The 19,140-nt window shown below is 30.7% G+C and overlaps 2 protein-coding genes across 5 annotated transcripts; both read right to left on the reverse strand.

The window, feature by feature from the left end:
• Positions 1–18: 18 nt before the first annotated feature.
• Positions 19–1,331, reverse strand: LOC119602448 (radial spoke head 10 homolog B-like). The gene is made up of 3 exons (XM_037953983.1): positions 1,145–1,331; positions 916–1,081; positions 19–859 (listed from the first exon to the last, which is right to left on the reverse strand). Exons 1-3 carry the CDS (start codon positions 1,217–1,219, stop codon positions 42–44), a joined length of 1,059 nt encoding a protein of 352 aa, XP_037809911.1. The 5' UTR covers positions 1,220–1,331; the 3' UTR covers positions 19–41.
• Positions 1,332–8,979: 7,648 nt separating this feature from the next.
• LOC119602454 (polycomb protein Sfmbt) lies at positions 8,980–18,589 on the reverse strand. 4 transcript variants are annotated; one of them, XM_037953994.1, is made up of 10 exons: positions 18,419–18,589; positions 16,690–16,952; positions 15,203–16,139; positions 12,763–13,734; positions 12,212–12,655; positions 11,896–12,145; positions 11,645–11,834; positions 11,239–11,578; positions 10,844–11,169; positions 8,980–9,660 (listed from the first exon to the last, which is right to left on the reverse strand). In XM_037953994.1, the coding sequence occupies exons 2-10, from the start codon at positions 16,822–16,824 to the stop codon at positions 9,334–9,336; spliced, it is 3,921 nt and encodes a 1,306-aa protein (XP_037809922.1). In that variant the 5' UTR covers positions 16,825–16,952; positions 18,419–18,589; the 3' UTR covers positions 8,980–9,333. The 4 variants fall into 4 exon arrangements, with proteins under 4 accessions (XP_037809922.1, XP_037809920.1, XP_037809918.1 ...); XM_037953992.1 differs by having other exon boundaries at positions 9,150–9,660; positions 10,745–11,169; XM_037953990.1 differs by having other exon boundaries at positions 9,151–9,660; positions 10,745–11,172.
• Between the last annotated feature and the right edge of the window lie 551 nt (positions 18,590–19,140).

Raw genomic sequence — 19,140 nt, forward strand, 5'->3', positions numbered from 1 at the left:
ATTTTTACAAAATGCGAAAATTCCATAAATAGGCTCACAATTTAGCAGTTTTTTTGAGGAGTAATCTCAATAGCGCAAGGATTACCATAGGGAGGGCATACCTGGCTAGATGATTCCACACCACTTGACGAGCACTCACAGGGTCCACATTCTATATTGCCTTCTTCGTTAGCTTCCTCCTCACCCTCCTCTTCTCCCTTATAGGCGAAGGGTTTTTCAGCTGAAATTTCTGTAGCCTCCGTTGAGAGCGAACACACCGAAATATCAGAATCCGATATAGGCAAAGGCACCGGTTCCTGTGGCAGTAAAGACATATCATAAACACACACATCTTGGGCACACCATAAAGATGGCTCATTCATCCAAATGTCCTGTTCATTGTTATCCGACTCTTCCACTGCAACAGCTTCTTCCATAAAATCATTCAGCTGACTTGTTCTGTTTTTCCTGGCCTGTAAAGCCAACCAAGCTTCACGACCTGGAGTTTGAAAATAACCCATAAGCAAATAACGATTGTTGAAACTAAAAACACAAGGTCCCTGGGGATATAAATTATCCCAGGTTCCATGTAAAGTGGTACATTTGTCCTCGCTGCCAAAATTCAATTGAAAGGGACCAACACGTACACCTTGACGCCAAGTACCGGTAAAACTTACAGCACCACAAATAGCATTCGAAGATAAAGATTTACTGGTATAAATACCTACCCCGTGCCTTTGGCCACGATACCAACTACCACAATATGAATCACCATTAGCATAACTATAACGACCTTTACCATGTTTAAGACTTTTACGCCAGTTACCCTCATAATAACTACCATCGGGATATATAAAAATTCCTCGACCAGAACGTATACCTTTAAAACAAGCAAATTTAAGAATTATTCCAAATTAAAACATTTTTTCTATTCACCACAACGATATTGACCAAAATATCTAGAGCCATCTTTGAAAACATAAAGACCAATGCCATGTCGTTGACCTTTACGATATTGTCCATCATATTGATCACCATTTGGTAAAATGGCCCATCCCCGTCCATTGCGTTCGCTCTTACTATTGCGTCCACCTATATAAAGCTAAAAAGTTTTAAGATTTGTAGGGAATTAATTACTTTGAATCAACATAGAATATGAACTAACTCCAATGTTAATTTTATCTTCCTGCTCCTCAACGAAGCTTTTTTCTTCATCAGTTATTTCACTAGCGTTACTCATCTTATACTTTTGGTATATTTTTTATTAATTTGTTCGAATATAATGAAATTTCATTTACAGAATAAATAAAAATTGATTTGATAATTCTGTACAGTGGATAGAAACGTTTCGATTTACTTAGAAACTAAGCAATGATTACCTTCTTTCTCGAAAATTATAAGATATTGAGCAAAAACAGTGAAAATATGTGATCACATTTGCATCTCACTTTTGTTTGACACCAAAATTTGTTTCTCACAAAAATGTGATTTTTTGAATGAAAACTTAAAGTCCGTTTTTCTCGAAAACTATAAGAGATAGAGCAAAAACATTGAAAATCTGTGATCACTTTTGTCTCTCACAAAAACTTGATTTTTTGAGTGAAAACACAAAAGTGCGTTTTTCACGGAAACTTAAGAGATAGAGCAAAAACATTGAAAAACACAAAAGTCCGTTTTTCACAGAAACTGTAAGAGATAAAGCAAAAACAATGAAAATCTGTGATCACTTTTGTTTCTCACCAAAATGTGATTTTTTTAATGAAAACATAAAAGTCCGTTTTTCTCGAAAACTATAAGAGATAGAACATGCGATTTTTTGAGTGAAAACACAAAAGTCCGTTTTTCACGAAAACTATAAGAGATAGAGCAAAAACATTGAAAATCTGTGATCACTTTTGTTTCTCACAAAAATGTGATTTTTTGAGTGAAAACACAAAAGCGCGTTTTTCTCATAAAACTACAAGAGATAGAACTAAAACATTGAAAATCTGTGATCACTTTTGTCTCCCACAAAAACTTGATTTTTTGAGTGAAAACACAAAAGTCCGTTTTTCTCGAAAACTATAAGACATAGAGCAAAAACATTGAAAATCTGTTATCACTCTTGTTTCTTACAAAAATATGATTTTTGAGTGAAAACACAAAAGTCCGTTTTTCTGGAAAACTATAAGAGATAGAGCAAAAACATTGAAAATCTGTGATCACTTTTGTTTCTCACAAAAATATGATTTTTTGAGTGAAAACATAAAAGTCCGTTTTTCTCGAAAACTATAAGAGATAGAGCAAAAACATTGAAAATCTGTGATCACTTTTGTTTCTCACAAAAATGTGATTTTTTGAGTGAAAACATAAAAGTCCGTTTTTCTCGAAAACTATAAGAGATAGAGCAAAAACATTGAAAATCTGTGATCACTTTTGTTTCTTACAAAAATGTGATTTTTTGAGTGAAAGAATAAAAGTGCGTTTGTCTCGAAAACTATAAGAGATAGAGCAAAAACATTGAAAATCTGTGATGACTTTTGTCTCTCACAAAAACTTGATTTTTTGAATGAAAACACAAAAGTCCGTTTTTCACGAAAACCATAAGAGATAGAGCAAAAACATTGAAAATCTGTGATCACTTTTGTCTCTCACAAAAATGTGTTTTTTTTTGAGTGAAAACATAAAAGTGCGTTTTTCTCGAAGACTATAAGAGATAGAGCAAAAACATTGAAAATCTGTGATCACTTTTGTTTCTCACAAAAACTAGATTTTTTGAGTGAAAACACAAAAGTGCGTTTTTCTCGAAGACTATAAGAGATTGAGCAAAAACATTAAAAATCTGTGATCACTTTTGTTTCTCACAAAAATGTGATTTTTTGAGTGAAAGGATAAAAGTGCGTTTTTCTCGAAAACTATAAGAGATAGAGCAAAAACATTGAAAATCTGTGATCACTTTTGTTTCTCACAAAAATGTGATTTTTTGAGTGAAAACATAAAAGTCCGTTTTTCTCGAAAACTATAAGAGATAGAGCAAAAACATTGAAAATCTGTGATCACTTTTGTTTCTTACAAAAATGTGATTTTTTGAGTGAAAGAATAAAAGTGCGTTTGTCTCGAAAACTATAAGAGATAGAGCAAAAACATTGAAAATCTGTGATCACTTTTGTTTCTCACAAAAACTTGATTTTTTGAATGAAAACATAAAAGTCCGTTTTTCTCGAAGACTATAAGAGATAGAGCAAAAACATTAAAAATCTGTGATCACTTTTGTTTCTCACAAAAATGTGATTTTTTGAGTGAAAACATAAAAGTCCGTTTTTCTCGAAAACTATAAGAGATAGAGCAAAAACATTGAGTGAAAACATAAAAGTCCGTTTTTCTCGAAAACTATAAGAGATAGAGCTAAAACATTGAAAATCTGTGATCACTTTTGTCTCTCACAAAAACTTGATTTTTTGAATGAAAACACAAAAGTCCATTTTTCACGAAAACCATAAGAGATAGAGCAAAAACATTGAAAATCTGTGATCACTTTTGTCTCTCACAAAAATGTGTTTTTTTTTGAGTGAAAACATAAAAGTGCGTTTTTCTCGAAAACTATAAGAGATAGAGCAAAAAAATTGAAAATCTGTGATCACTTTTGTTTCTCACAAAAATGTGATTTTTTGAGTGAAAGAATAAAAGTGCGTTTTTCTCGAAAACTATAAGAGATAGAGCAAAAACATTGAAAATCTGTGATCACTTTTGTTTCTCACAAAAACTAGATTTTTTGAGTGAAAACACAAAAGTGCGTTTTTCTCGAAGACTATAAGAGATAGAGCAAAAACATTAAAAATCTGTGATCACTTTTGTTTCTCACAAAAATGTGATTTTTTGAGTGAAAGGATAAAAGTGCGTTTTTCTCGAAAACTATAAGAGATAGAGCAAAAACATTGAAAATCTGTGATCACTTTTGTTTCTCACAAAAATGTGATTTTTTGAATGAAAACATAAAAGTCCGTTTTTCTCGAAAACTATAAGAGATAGAGCAAAAACATTGAAAATCTGTGATCACTTTTGTTTCTCACAAAAACTAGATTTTTTGAGTGAAAACATAAAAGTGCGTTTTTTTTTTTTTTTCGAAAACTATAAGAGATAGAGCAAAAACATTGAAAATCTGTGATCATAAAAGTTCGTTTTTCTCGAAAACTATAAGAGATAGATCAAAAACATTGAAAATCTGTGATCACTTTTGTCTCTCACAAAAACTTGATTTTTGGAGTGAAAACACAAAAGTCCGTTTTTCTCGAAAACTATAAGAGATAGAGCAAAAACATTGAAAATCTGTGATCACTTTTGTTCCTCATAAAAGTGTGATTTTTTGAGTGAAAACATAAAAGTCCGTTTTTCTCGAAAACTATAAGAGATAGAGCTAAAACATTGAAAATCTGTGATCAATTTTGTCTCTCACAAAAACTTGATTTTTTGAGTGAAAACATAAAAGTGCGTTTTTCTCGAAGACTATAAGAGATAGAACAAAAACATTGAAAATCTGTGATCACTTTTGTTTCTCACAAAAATGTGATTTTTTGAGTGAAAGGAATAAAGTGCGTTTTTCTCGAAAACTATAAGAGATAGAGCAAAAACATTGAAAATCTGTGATCACTTTTGTTTCTCACAAAAACTTGATTTTTTGAGTGAAAACATAAAAGTGGGTTTTTCTCGAAAACTATAAGAGATAGAACAAAAACATTGAAAATCTGTGATCACTTTTGTCTCTGACAAAAACTTGATTTCTTGCGTGAAAACATAAAAGTCCGTTTTTCTCGAAAACTATAAGAGATAGAGCAAAAACATTGAAAATCACTTTTGTTTCTCACAAAAACTTGATTTTTTGAGTGAAAACATACAAGTCCGTTTTTCTCGAAAACTATAAGAGATAGAGCAAAAACATTGAAAATCTGTGATCACTTTTGTTTCTCACAAAAACTAGATTTTTTGAGTGAAAACACAAAAGTCCGTTTTTCTCGAAAACTATAAGAGATAGAGCAAAAACATTGAAAATCTGTGATCACTTTTGTTTCTTATAAAAATGTGATTTTTTGAGTGAAAACATAAAAGTGCGCTTTTCTCTAAAACTATAAGAGATAGAGCAAAAACATTGAAAATCTGTGATCACTTTTATTTCTCACAAAAATGTGATTATTTGAGTGAAAACACAAAAGTGCGTTTTTCTCGAAAACTATAAGAGATGGAGCAAAAACATTGAAAATCTGTGATAACTTTTGTCTCACAGAAACTTGATTTTTTGAGTGAAAACACAAAAGTCCGTTTTTCTCGAAAACTATAAGAGATAGAGCAAAAACATTGAAAATCTGTGATCACTTTTATTTCTCACAAAAATGTGATTTTTTGAGTGAAAACATAAAAGTGCGTTTTTCTCGAAAACTATAAGAGATAGAGCAAAAACATTGAAAATCTGTGATCACTTTTGTTTCTTACAAAAATGTGATTTTTTGAGTGAAAACATAAAAGTGCGCTTTTCTCGAAAACTATAAGAGATAGAGCAAAAACATTGAAAATCTGTGATCACTTTTGTTTCTTATAAAAATGTGATTTTTTGAGTGAAAACATAAAAGTGCGCTTTTCTCTAAAACTATAAGATATAGAGCTAAAACATTGAAAATCTGTGATCACTTTTGCTTCTCACAGAAACTTGATTTTTTGAGTGAAAACATAAAAGTGCGTTTTTCTCGAAAACTATAAGAGATAGAGCAAAAACATTGAAAATCTGTGATCACTTTTGTTTCTTACAAAAATGTGATTTTTTGAGTGAAAACATAAAAGTGCGTTTTTCTCGAAAACTATAAGAGATAGAGCAAAAACATTGAAAATCTGTGATCACTTTTATTTCTCACAAAAATGTGATTTTTTGAGTGAAAACATAAAAGTGCGTTTTTCTCGAAAACTATAAGAGATAGAGCAAAAACATTGAAAATCTGTGATCACTTTTGTTTCTTACAAAAATGTGATTTTTTGAGTGAAAACATAAAAGTGCGCTTTTCTCTAAAACTATAAGAGATAGAGCAAAAACATTGAAAATCTGTGATCACTTTTGCCTCTCACAGAAACTTGATTTTTTGAGTGAAAACATAAAAGTCAGTTTTTCTCGGAAACTATAAGAGATAGAGCTAAAACATTGAAAGTCTGTGATCACTTTTGCCTCTCACTGAAACTTTGAGTGAAAACATAAAAGTGCGTTTTTCTCGAAAACTATAAGAGATAGAGAAAAAACATTGAAAATCTGTGATCAATTTTGTTTCTCACCAAAATGTGATTTTTTGAATGAAAACACAAAACTCCGTTTTTCACGGAAACTATAAGAGATAGAGCACAAACATTGAAAATCTGTGATCACTTTTGTTTCCCATCAAAATGTGACTTTATGATTGATAACATAAAATTCTTTTTTTCTCGAAAACTATATGAGCGAAAACATAAATGTTCTTTTTTTATCGAAAACTATCAGATATAGAGCAAAATCAGTGAAAATCTGTGATCACTTTTGTTTGCCAACAAAATGTGATTTTTCGAGTGAAAACAATTTTTTTAAAATAAACAAGTTTTTATCGTATAACTTTTAATAACTGATTCTATATTATTAACTTATTTTATTTATATTATTATTTAAGTTTTGTAATACAGTATGTATGATTTTAATTATTTTATAAATGTTATATTTATAAATCTATATGCATTATATAGTATTTTATAAATTTATTTCTTTTAAATATTAAAGAAGCTTTTTATACTCGTATATTGTAGGTATTTTATGTATTTATGGTTATTTTTTAAAAGCTTAACTTTTTGTAGGCGGTATTTTATATACTAGTATAACTGAAATCATGTGTTGTTATAATAATTTTTTTTTTAAAAGTGGTGTTGTGTGTCATCAACTAACCTGAATGATCAATAAAATGTATCTTAATTTAAAGAAAACTAAATTCTAAATAAAATTAACTTAGCGTTTCTTTTTATAAAAATATTTAACATGTATTTACAGATGAAATTATGTTACATGTAATTAATGAAATAATTATAATGTGTTAATGAAACAATGAATATTTGAGTTGGTATTATAATTTTTTTAATAACTTATTATATATAATATTTTTGAGTTGATGTGTAGTATATACTATAGTAGTTACTATTTGTAGATTGCGCGATTTTATAAACTATGACCAAAAAATTAATAAAAGTTAAAGGTACACTCACATATGTCAAATATTTGTGGAAAATGGAGTGACCCCTAGGACGTCGACATTTTGATTTCCTTTAAATACATATTTTAAACAAAAATGGGCTTAAGTTTTTCGACAAATAGTTGATTGATGTGAATATACCTTTACTGTTTTAAATTAATTTAATATGTTATAAATCGCTCTAATTCTGTATTATAATTCGAATCGAAATTTTCTCCGCTTTGGTATTCTCTATTTCGATTCGATGCTCCGTCACTAAAATAACAAATTACTAAAACGTTTTCACAATCGTAATGCAGAATATAATAAGCGATGGTATCGAAATGCCGAATTGATGATGATATACAAGTTTCTAAAGAATCTGTCAATTTATCTAATTTACTTAACAGTTCTATTGTCTGTTTTTGTTTAAAATATCTAAAGTAAAGTAATTAATAACTTTTTATAGAAATGTAAAGTTATCGATAACTTTTCTATAGAAATAGGGATACAAATTTTATCGCAACCATTGTCGAATAAGAATTGAGAATCGTATGATTAACGTGGTGTTTACAAGCCCACGTTATTCATACGTAACAGTTCCATAATATTTTTTTATGAAATGGAAATATCCAATACAAAGTGAACTAGCCTGTGAACAAGTCTATAGACAAGTAAGTTCACTAGTCGATTGATTAATATATAGAATAGTACTCTATGATCTATTGTATTAACTAGTTATCAATAACTTTTCTATAGACAAATTATCGATAACTATAAATTTCTATAGAACAGTTATCGCTACCTTTACTTTTCTATACAAAAGTTTTCTTCAACATTACTTATCTATAGAAATGTTATCGATAACTTTACTTTTCTATAGAAAAGTTTTCTCCAACATTTCTTTTTTATTGAAAAGTTTTCTCTAAAATTACTTCTCTATAGAAAAGATATCGATAACTTTACTTTTCTATAGAAAAGTTATCGATAACTTTACTTTTCTATAGAAAAGTTATCGATAACTTTACTTTTCTATAGAAAAGTTATCGATAACTTTACTTTTCTATAGAAAAGTTATCGATAACTTTACTTTTCCATAGAAAAGTTATCGATAACTTTACTTTTCTATAGAAAAGTTATCGATAACTTTACTTTTCTATAGAAAAGTTATCGATAACTTTACTTTTCTATAGAAAAGTTATCGATAACTTTACTTTTCTATAGAAAAGTTATCGATAACTTTACTTTTCTATAGAAAAGTTATCGATAACTTTACTTTTCTATAGAAAAGTTATCGATAACTTTACTTTTCTATAGAAAAGTTATCGATAACTTTACTTTTCTATAGAAAAGTTATCGATAACTTTACTTTTCTATAGAAAAGTTATCGATAACTTTACTTTTCTATAGAAAAGTTATCGATAACTTTACTTTTCTATAGAAAAGTTATCGATAACTTTACTTTTCTATAGAAAAGCTATCGATAACTTTACTTTTCTATAGAAAAGTTATCGATAACTTTACTTTTCTATAGAAAAGATATCGATAACTTTACTTTTCTATAGAAAAGTTAACAATTACTCTACTTTACTATAAAAATGTTATTCTTGTTATGTGTTATTTCTTTACTTTTCAGTAGAAATGTATCGATTTCTTTACTTTTCTGCAGAAAATGTATCGATTTCTATACTTTTTTGTAGTAACGTTATCGATAACTTTACTTTACTATAGAAAATTTATCGATAACTACTTTCAAATTTCCCCCCGTAATAGAATTGAAATTAGTGTGAGTTTTTTTGTTTGTTTTTGTATTCATTTTTTAATGGTAATTGGAAATTGTTGTAATTTTTCTTTTTTTTATATTTTCCTTATACACTTCATATTGAATTATAAACGAAAATGTTTAAAAATATAACTTAATTTAACATTATAATTAACTTAAATTAGAAAAAATAATATGTATATTTTATATTAATATATGTATATATATATATATAATAAAAAAAGCAAATATTTTGTAACAAATCTATTTTATAAACAATTTCCAATTAAGTTTTATCATTGTTGTGTTTGTTGTATTTGTAGTTGCTGCTGCAGTTGTTGTGGTATTAATAATATTATTGTTGTTATTATTATTGCTCTGCTCTATAGACTATAAATATTTATTATTTTTATGCATACGCGATTTTCCAGGATTCACTTTACACTTGAGTTGTTGTATTAAATCGTAGATTTTCAATGCTGGACCAACCTTCATACCCAATAGGGTAATAATTTCATCTTTTGATAACTGCAACAGACGTTTACCATCGATTTTATTACGACTTAACGTATCACAATGTGCCGTACAGTCGTTAACGCGTAGAAATTGTGAAACATCATAGACATTCCAGGTATCTGGCATAAGTTCTGCAATATTATCACTATCCGTACAATCACTTAAACGTGGTATATATTTAGTACTGCTAACGGAGGAATTCTAGAAGAATAGATGTTGTATGAAGATTTGGGATGAAATTTAGATGAGTATTAAGTGGAAATAAAATTGGTCTTATATAAATGACTAGAATTAAAGATGATGGGGATATGATTGGTGGTGGTAATGATCCAATAACAGTGCGTTAAAAACAAATATATTTAACAAAAAACGATAAATGAATGCTAAAATTAATATACAAATATGAACATTGGCGGATGTCAAACAAACCAAAAACAACTTGCGGTAATCATATAAAAATCAAATATATATAAAGAGAACTACAGCTAAACTCTAGAACTGCACTAGAACTGAAATAGAACTGAATTAGAATTGAACTAGAACTGAACTAGAAATGAACTAGAACTGAACTAGATCTGAACTAGAACTGAATTAGAACTGAACTAGAACTGAACTAGAACTGAACTCGAACTGAACTAGAACTGAACTAGAACTGAAATAGAACTGAACTAGAATTGAACTAGAACTGAACTAGAACTGAACTAGATCTGAACTAGAACTGAACTAGAACTGAACTAGAACTGAACTAGAACTGAACTAGAACTGAACTAGAACTGAACTAGAACTGAACTAGAATTGAACTAGAACTGAACTAGAACTGAACTAGAACTGAACTGAACTGAACTAGATCTGAACTAGAACTAGAACTGAACTCGAACTGAACTAGAACTGAACTAGATCTGAACTAGAACTGAACTAGAACTGAACTAGAACTGAACTAGAACTGAACTAGAATTGAGCTGGAACTGAACTAGAACTGCACTAGAACTGCACTAGAACTGAACAAGAACTGAACTATTACCTAACACGTGTATTTCGGAACGAGTTATTTTCGGTGTTTGGTTTTCACGAACAATTAGATTCTGAAAAAATGTACAAAATTCCTCTCAACATTAAGAAAAAATTAAGAATAAAATGAAAAAAGAAAATCTAACATTAATTTTTTTGAATGAAATGTTAGAGGGAAAAATATAAAATGATTTTTTTGGGAAAATATTTACAATTTGATGACACTTGAGAGAGAGAGAGGAGATACGCACTATTACAGGGTTTAACTACCACTTACCCCAATGTAACTAGTAGCTTTACGTGTAGCTATTGGTGGAGCAGGTGATTGTGTTTTCTTAACGGTAGTTTTTTTATTAGATTTGTTAGGTTTACGTACTTTATCATTTGTAGATGCAGCCACTGCTGCTGCAGCTGCCGGATTTACCAAGAGTGTCGTCGTAGCCGTTGTACCCGACGCATTTCCCACAACTAAGGGATCATTTTGTAGGCAAGAAGATTGATTCGATAAAAGACTATTACTGTCTTCGTCGTATTCTTCACAATCGTCAGCATCGTCGTCGTCCTCAACTAGGGCGTCCGTTGTGTGTGCGACGTTTGTGTTTTCATAAAAGGCAGGATTATGATGTTCAGGTTTCAATTCCAATTTTATGCTAAGCTTAGGCAGATGGGGTGTTGTCTTTAAAGCTATTGTACGAGATTTTACTGCTATTTTGGAAAAAAGGAAGAAAGTTTATACTTTTTTTTTTATTTTTTCTTAAATTAAAAATATACCTTGAGGTTGCGTGTCTTGAGGTGTTGAGGTTTGATTATTTTTATTAGCGTTTGCTGGTGTGTTTGGTCCCTTCTTTTTACGTTTCTTCTGAGGTTTGGGTTTAGCTGCTGCTTTTGTAGGTGCCGGTAAGGGTGCAGGTGGTCCTTCCAATTTATGGTTAACTAGTACGCACCAACCTACAGGGTAAATATCCGCAGATTCACAATCTAGCCATTGATCATATTCATCAGTCCAGCCATCAAAATGTATTTTCAATAGACGTCCCACTATCCTAGATACTGTGGCCACACACACCAAACGAGGATCCATGAGATCAGCACATTCTAAACTCATGCCCACCTATTAAATAAAACAAAAAATAAATTAACTTTCTGATCACCTTTAAGTTAAATAATAATTTTTTACCTCAAAACCATGATTAGGCACATCACGATGAAACAAATGTTCTCCCGCTGGCATGGCATTTGTATCACGTAAATACGTTTCCCAAGTGAAATTATTCGCATTATAACCATTTGGCGGCGTTAAGGTGATACTATTAGCTGCACAAAAGCCCACTGGGAAAATATTTGGGGACTTTTCATGGTAACAAAACCTTAAAAAGAACGAAAAAATAAACAACTTGATTTTATCTATTTAGCATCGTAATAGCTTACCAGTCGGAACCTGTAGCATCTGGTTGATATGAATCAATACGTATCATCATATAACCAAATTTCAAAACGGCCATTACTGTGGCCACACATATTGAGGAGAGATTCAAAGGATCCACTGCTTCCAGTTTCATGCCTTCAATAAAAGTCTTTGTTTTGCCTTCAATGAAATATTCTTCGAATGTGAAATTCATTTTAAACAATTCTATAGTTGCATCATCTTCATGTACTTCTATCATGGCTTCACGACCCGCTAAAATATATAAACAGACAAAAATTATATATAAAAACTATATTTTTATTCAAAAATTTTCCTTACCCAACATTCTCTCTAGATAATCCTGTGGTGCTGCCAAATTATGACCCACCGTTGTGGCCCAACCCACTGGATGTATAATTGGTGAATCTTCGTGACACCAGAAGCCATCGTCGGAATCAAAATATCGTAAAAATAAACGTTTCCCTACAATTTTTGTGACCGTCGCCAAACGTACTTGTGATATACGATCCTTATCCACACATTCTAGATTAAGGCCCAGGCGAAAACGTGACTGCATGCTTTCATTGATTTTATTGTAAAAACTGGAGGGTAATGTTCTGGCACCCGACAAACGACTCACTAAGAAATCTTTCCAATCTTTGTATTTATTCTCAATCGAACGTGGAGGTATAAGAGGTTTGCCTCGTGTCGCACACCAACCAACCGCATGCACTTCCGCATTACATAGATTCACCCAAAAATCATGACTTTCAGTGTCGAAACCTGTTATGGAAAGATTTGTTTATTAAAATTTAAAATTTTACATCATGATATCGCATTTTCGAAAACTTTCGAACTATAATGCTACAAGCTTTTAAAATAAACTTTACCTTCATATCTCATTAGCGCCTTATATCCCTGTATATCCAATATGGTGGCCACCCAAAATGAATGCGGCGTTTGACCCGGCTGTATCACCTCCAACTGATCACAATCTGTATTCTCCACCTCGACTTTCATGTCAATGCCCAAATTATCCCAAACATCATAGCCGGGCGCATGATGAAAACATGTTACAGGCGCCGCATAGAAATCCTCCCGACCCAAACGTGGTGTCCAATCATACGAATGTGTAGGATCATATAATTTTCTACGTATACTAATGATTTTCTCCATTTGCGGACAAGATGAAGGAAGACGTTCATATTTTGGTATTTGAGGCAATTCATCCTGAGGCATAACATCACGATACATACGCAAAGCTTTAGGGGTTTGTGTCATTTCTGTAAGCTGTTGATTGTCTGTGGTATATATACCACTCGGTAGTGTTAATGTTGTGGTATTTGCTGACGCCGCTGTATTTAATGTTTCAGCATTTGTTAGAGTTGTGGCATTCGCACCATTAGCAACACCACTACCACCTCCATTAGCTATTAGATTATTATCTGAGTTATTGTTGTTATTTATAGGTTCTCCAAAACCATTTATTTGGGTTATTTTCGATTGATCTGTTATGCGAAAACGATAATTTGAATTTTTGATATGTGCTACACGTAGTGCTAATTCTATATCATTTTGTTGCTGCTGCTGCTGTTGTTGTTGCTGTGCTTGTTGTTGTTGCTGCTGTTGTTGCAGTTGATTTTCATTTAAATTATTTTCCATATTTTCAATTTGTTGCTGCTGTTGTTGCTGTTGCGCTTGTTGTTGTTGTTGTTGCTGCTGTTGACTTGTACCTCCTGTTGTTTTATTATTTACCACTAACGAATACAATTCACCACGAGCACATGCCATACTACAGAAACGTCGAGATTTTGTATAAAACGTATGTTTTACACCTATTGCTCCACAACGTTCACAAACGGCTGAAATTAACAGGATTTAGAAGAAATTTTCAAAAAAAGATTTTTTTTTTAATTTTCAAAGTTAATTCAACGGATAGTTGAAAATGGTAAAATTCCTCCATAACCACTGAAAAGATGAGCTGGATTACTTAAAATAAAGCTGAAATTTGTAGTTTGTTCAAAGAATTTTGTACATTTAGGTTATCCTATTCTAAAAATTATTCTTGAATTTTTCTAAAATTGCTCTACAATTATTTCATGGGAAACAAACTTTCCATTTGAGTCATTACCCGATTATAGACAGACAATATAGAACAGAACTGAAATAGAACTGAACTAGAACTAAAGTAGAACTGAACGAGACGGGACTAGAAATTAACTCAACTTGAACTGAACTAGAACCGAACTAGAACTGAACTAGAACTGAACTAGAACTGAACTAGCACTGAACTAGAACAGAACTTGAACTGAAGTAGAACTGAACTAGAATTGAATTAGTACTGAACTAGGACTGAACTAGAAATGAACTACAACTGAGCTAGAACTGAACTAGAACTGAATTAGAACTAAACTAGAACTGAACTAGAACTGAACTAGAACTGAACTAGAACTGAACTAGAACTAGAAATGAACTAGAATTGAACAAGAACTGAGCTAGAACTGAACTAGAACTGAACTAGAATTGAACTAGAACTGAACTAGAACTGAACTAGAACTGAACTAGAACTGAACTAGAACTGAACTAGAACTGAACTAGAACTGAACTAGAACTAAACTAGAACTGAACTAGAACAGAACTAGAACTGAACTAAAACTGAACTAGAACTGAACTAGAACTGAACTAGAACTGAACTAGAACTGAACTAGAACTGAACTAGAACTGAACTAGAACTGAACTAGAACTGAACTAGAACTGAACTAGAACTGAACTAGAACTGAACTAGAACTGAACTAGAACTGAACTAGAACTGAACTAGAACTGAACTAGAACTGAACTAGAACTGAACTAGAACTGAACTAGAACTGAACTAGAACTGAACTAGAACTGAACTAGAACTGAACTAGAACTGAACTAGAACTGAACTAGAACTGAACTAGAACTGAACTAGAACTGAACTAGAACTGAACTAGAACTGAACTAGAACTTAACTAGAACTGAACTAGAACTTGAACTAGAACTGTACTAGAACTGAACTAAACTAGAACTGAACTAGAACTGAACCAGAACTGAACAAGAATCACTCCTATTCCTATAAAATCTTTACAAACAACTTAAGTTCCAGCATTGTCTATTTACAATTATAATCCTTAAGTTTGCTTTTAATAATTTCAAATTTGTTTTTACAAAAAGTGTGTAAGTATTTGACTAATAATCAATTTGTTGAAAAAATATATAACAATTAAATAAAACAAACATAATAAAGTAATTGAATTGAATTAAATTAAATAAAAGAAATTAATAAATAAGAATGAAAAAAACAAAACCTACCCATGCCATCTTTTTGTATTGGTATAACAGATGGATCAATGTTGCCCTTGTAGGCAATTGGTGTTTTCAATACTAAACCAGGACGATTGACTGGTTCAATTTTACGAGTTTTACGTTGAGAACGTAAATTACCACCACCACTGTGAGTACTTGTACCAACACCACCACCACGAGAAGTTAAAGAATTAGCGGATGTTGAGGCTGCTTGAGCAGCTGCTAAAAGATTACGATTTGCTGCAGCAGCAGCTTCACTTAATATTTTATGTTCATCACTCATTGGCACTAGAAGATCTTGATCATCGACTTCATGCGGTTGTGTAATATCGATACCAGTTGCAGATTTATCATCACTATTAATGAAATCGGTGCCATCGTATGAATTTGAATCAGTCATCATGACAAAATCATCGATATTAATGATTTCCTGTTTGGGCGTTAGGCCCGATATACCATCTTCATAACCATCATCCATTTGATCATAGATTTGCTGATGATGCTGCTGCTGCTGGTGCTGTAATTGATGATGATGTTGCTGTTGCCCATCATCGGTTGTTAGGAATTGTGCTGATGTAATTGGTTTACCATTACTATTGACCAGTATGCCACCAGCAGCTGCAGCAGCATTTAAGGCATTATTAAGATTTGTTGTACCATCATCATCATCCATTGAGGCGTAATTTTGAAAAACTGCAGCTGCCGATTGCTGTAACAGTTGTTGGTGCAAACCACCCATATGGGCCAGACCATAAATGTCATTTGCATTTGTTGCCAATAGCGTTGTAGGTTGTACACCCAAAGCAACAGCAGCTGATGAGGCTGCACATGCTGCTGCCGCAGCTGCGGCCGCCGAAGCATTTGAAGCTGCTACTGCAGCGGCTGCAGCCGCAGCCTGATTATTGAAATCCCCCCCAACTAAACTCATCATTGGATTTAAATCCTTTAGTTTTAGTAGTAGTAGTAGTATTATAAAGTGTATATTTTTTGTTTGTAATAAGTCCAATCAATACATTAATAAAATTTGTATTTAAGTTAGTTTTTAATTGATTTGGAAATCATAAGGTTAAGTTTTTTTGGTTTTTGGTGGGGGAAAGAATATATATTTGTTTATTATACATTAATAAAACAGCCAAGTTGAAATAAACGTAGATATATTGTATTTTTGAACCGAATATGAAAAGAAAAAAAGAAAAAAACATAGAGAAATAAAATTTTGAAATAAAAGTTGTTTTTAAAAACTATAATACATGATACATACAATATTTTGCAAAATATTCAATATTTTTAGCAAAGTAAAAAAAAAAAAAATTGAGAAAACAAATAATAAATGAATAAAATAAGTGTACAAAATTTTAAATGAATAAAAGTGTACTACAAGACTACGTTAACTAGTTATATACTGCAATTGCTTTTGTATAGTTAGAGTTAAAGTATAGTTTTCAAGAGTGGGATTTATAATTATTAGGATTTAAATAACGTTTCACACTTACCATTGTTTGTTGTTGTGTTAAATCATCCATTACAGAAAGACCAACAGTTGGGTGAAAAAATGTTGCATCCTCAAGAGAAATACGTTCAGGATTGTATTGACTCATCCACATCATTCTTAACTCTGAGGGGTTCATTTTATTTTACTATAATCCTCTATAAAAACTGTCATTTATTTTTCTTTGTTTATTTATTCTTAAATAACTAGATACCAAATGGAAATGTTAAATAATAACTTAGGAATAATTTTGATTAATATATAAATCTGAAATTATAAGAAAACATGAAAGAGTTTCCAATTAATCAATTGTTAGTTGCACCAATGATTTGGTTTATTTGGTAAAGAACAAAACTGTTACGTATTAGAAAAAATTATGACGAAAGTAGACAAATCAATTAATTTTTAATTAATTTTCGAATATTTGGATGCACTATTCCTAAAATTTAACTAAAACTGAAATTGAACTGAACGAGAATTGAACTAGAATTGAACTTGAACTAGAAATGAACTAGAATTGAACTTGAACTATAAATGAACTAGAATTGAATTTGAATTGAATTCGAACTGAACTGGAACTGAACTAGAATTGAACTAGAACTGAACTAGGACTGAATTAGAAATGAACTAAAACTGAACTAGAACTCAACTAGAATTAAACTAGACCTGAACTTGAACTGAACTAAAACTAACCTAAATTTGAACTACATAAAACTGAACTTGACCTAAGCTAGAAAAAAACTGGAACAGAGCTAGAACAGAACTAGAACAGAACTAGATCAGAAATAGAACTCAACTAGAATTGAACTAGAGCTACACCAGAACTGAACTAAAATTTAATTAAAACTAAACTTGACTTGAACTACAACAGAACTAGATTAGAACTAGAACAGGAACGAACTAGAACTACATATACGAGAATTTTGAACATTTTTAATTTGAAAACATAATACATATTCGGACAACGGAAGCTGGTTTAAAACATTGTTAAAATTTTAATGTAAACTCACATTGAAAATAATAAGAAACTTAAAAATTAAATAAACGCTTCCGAGATAAATGTTATTTACATTTTACTATTTTGACTACCAAGTACCCATATACTCAACGAATTCGCAACTCTAATATAACAACTCTGTATTTTGACAGCGAGAAAAAGAAAAACAATGAACAAGAGAGAAGATATGCAAAAAATATGTAGTTGTAAAAAAGAATAAACAAAAAATTTTAATTAAAAAAAACTTTTTTAATGAAAAGAAAATTGAAAACCTTTACTTAACAAAAAAATCGAATAAAAAAACTTAGCACAAACATATGCATATACATTACAGTCCATAGTTTTTGCACACAATTTTTTTCTGCTTTACTTTCAAGCCCTTAAAAATTTAGATTTTTTTCCTTTATTTTTATATGAACTTTGACATACCACTTATTTATAGTTTATTTACTATTTATTAATAGTTTATTAACATTCTAGCAACTTAGTAGTTATTTGTTAAGGAAAATTCCAAAAACGAAATTTGCCCGCAGCACATACTTAACATATTCATATTCGTTTTTGCCCAAAAAATAAGAAAACATTTAACCACAGAATACTCGTGTATGTTGGTTGTATACCTCAACAGGAAAAAAATTCACACATTTGCAACGACACAATTGAACAAGACGACAGACAACATCTCGACCATACGAAAACAAATTCTTTTCCAGCGTTTTTACAACACTTTACTCACCAATTTCACTTTAAAACTATACGAAATCTTTTAAATTACACTTTTGTTTACATGTTTTAAGAGTTTTTATTAATTTTAATAAGAATTTTATGGGAAAAAAATACTTTTGAAAATTTTTAATAACCCGAGAATACAAAAAAGCAAGAGTAAATTGCCAGCCTCAAAATGTAATTTAATGTTGGTGTTTAAGGCTGCCAGATGTAAAAAAAATTGAATTAATACTTTTAAAATTTTTGGTAAATCAATCTAGAAGAAGTAAAATTTCGAGAATTGTTATAAATATCAACGATGAGTTTTTAAAATACTATAGAAATTCTAAATATTAATCAAGTTTTATTTAAAAATATTTAAATTCTACAAAATTATAAAATATGGTAGCATTGTTTAGCAACTCTTTTCACCACTGTGTTGTTTACAGGAATATTGTCATATGAATTCACCATGGCGGTCAAATAATGGCGTTACTACACTAGAGCGTGTTTACAGAGTTAATAATATAATATGTTCTATTACAAATGATATAAGATGAAACTGTTATTTGTTTTTTTATTTAATTTTTCCTTAAATTTTATATAATTTAATTATATTAATTTAAGAGATAATTAAGCAAACCAAGAAAAATTAAAAAGATCTATAACAGAAACAAAACATACTACCGGAAAATGGATTTATTGGTTACAGCTCCCTTATAAAGCCATCTTCTGAAAAACAATTAATCGTAA

This window comes from Lucilia sericata, unplaced genomic scaffold (genome assembly GCF_015586225.1).
Source record: "Lucilia sericata isolate MDLA Ls3-8-SP2 unplaced genomic scaffold, ASM1558622v1 Contig000233F_arrow, whole genome shotgun sequence".
NCBI lineage: Eukaryota > Metazoa > Arthropoda > Insecta > Diptera > Calliphoridae > Lucilia > Lucilia sericata.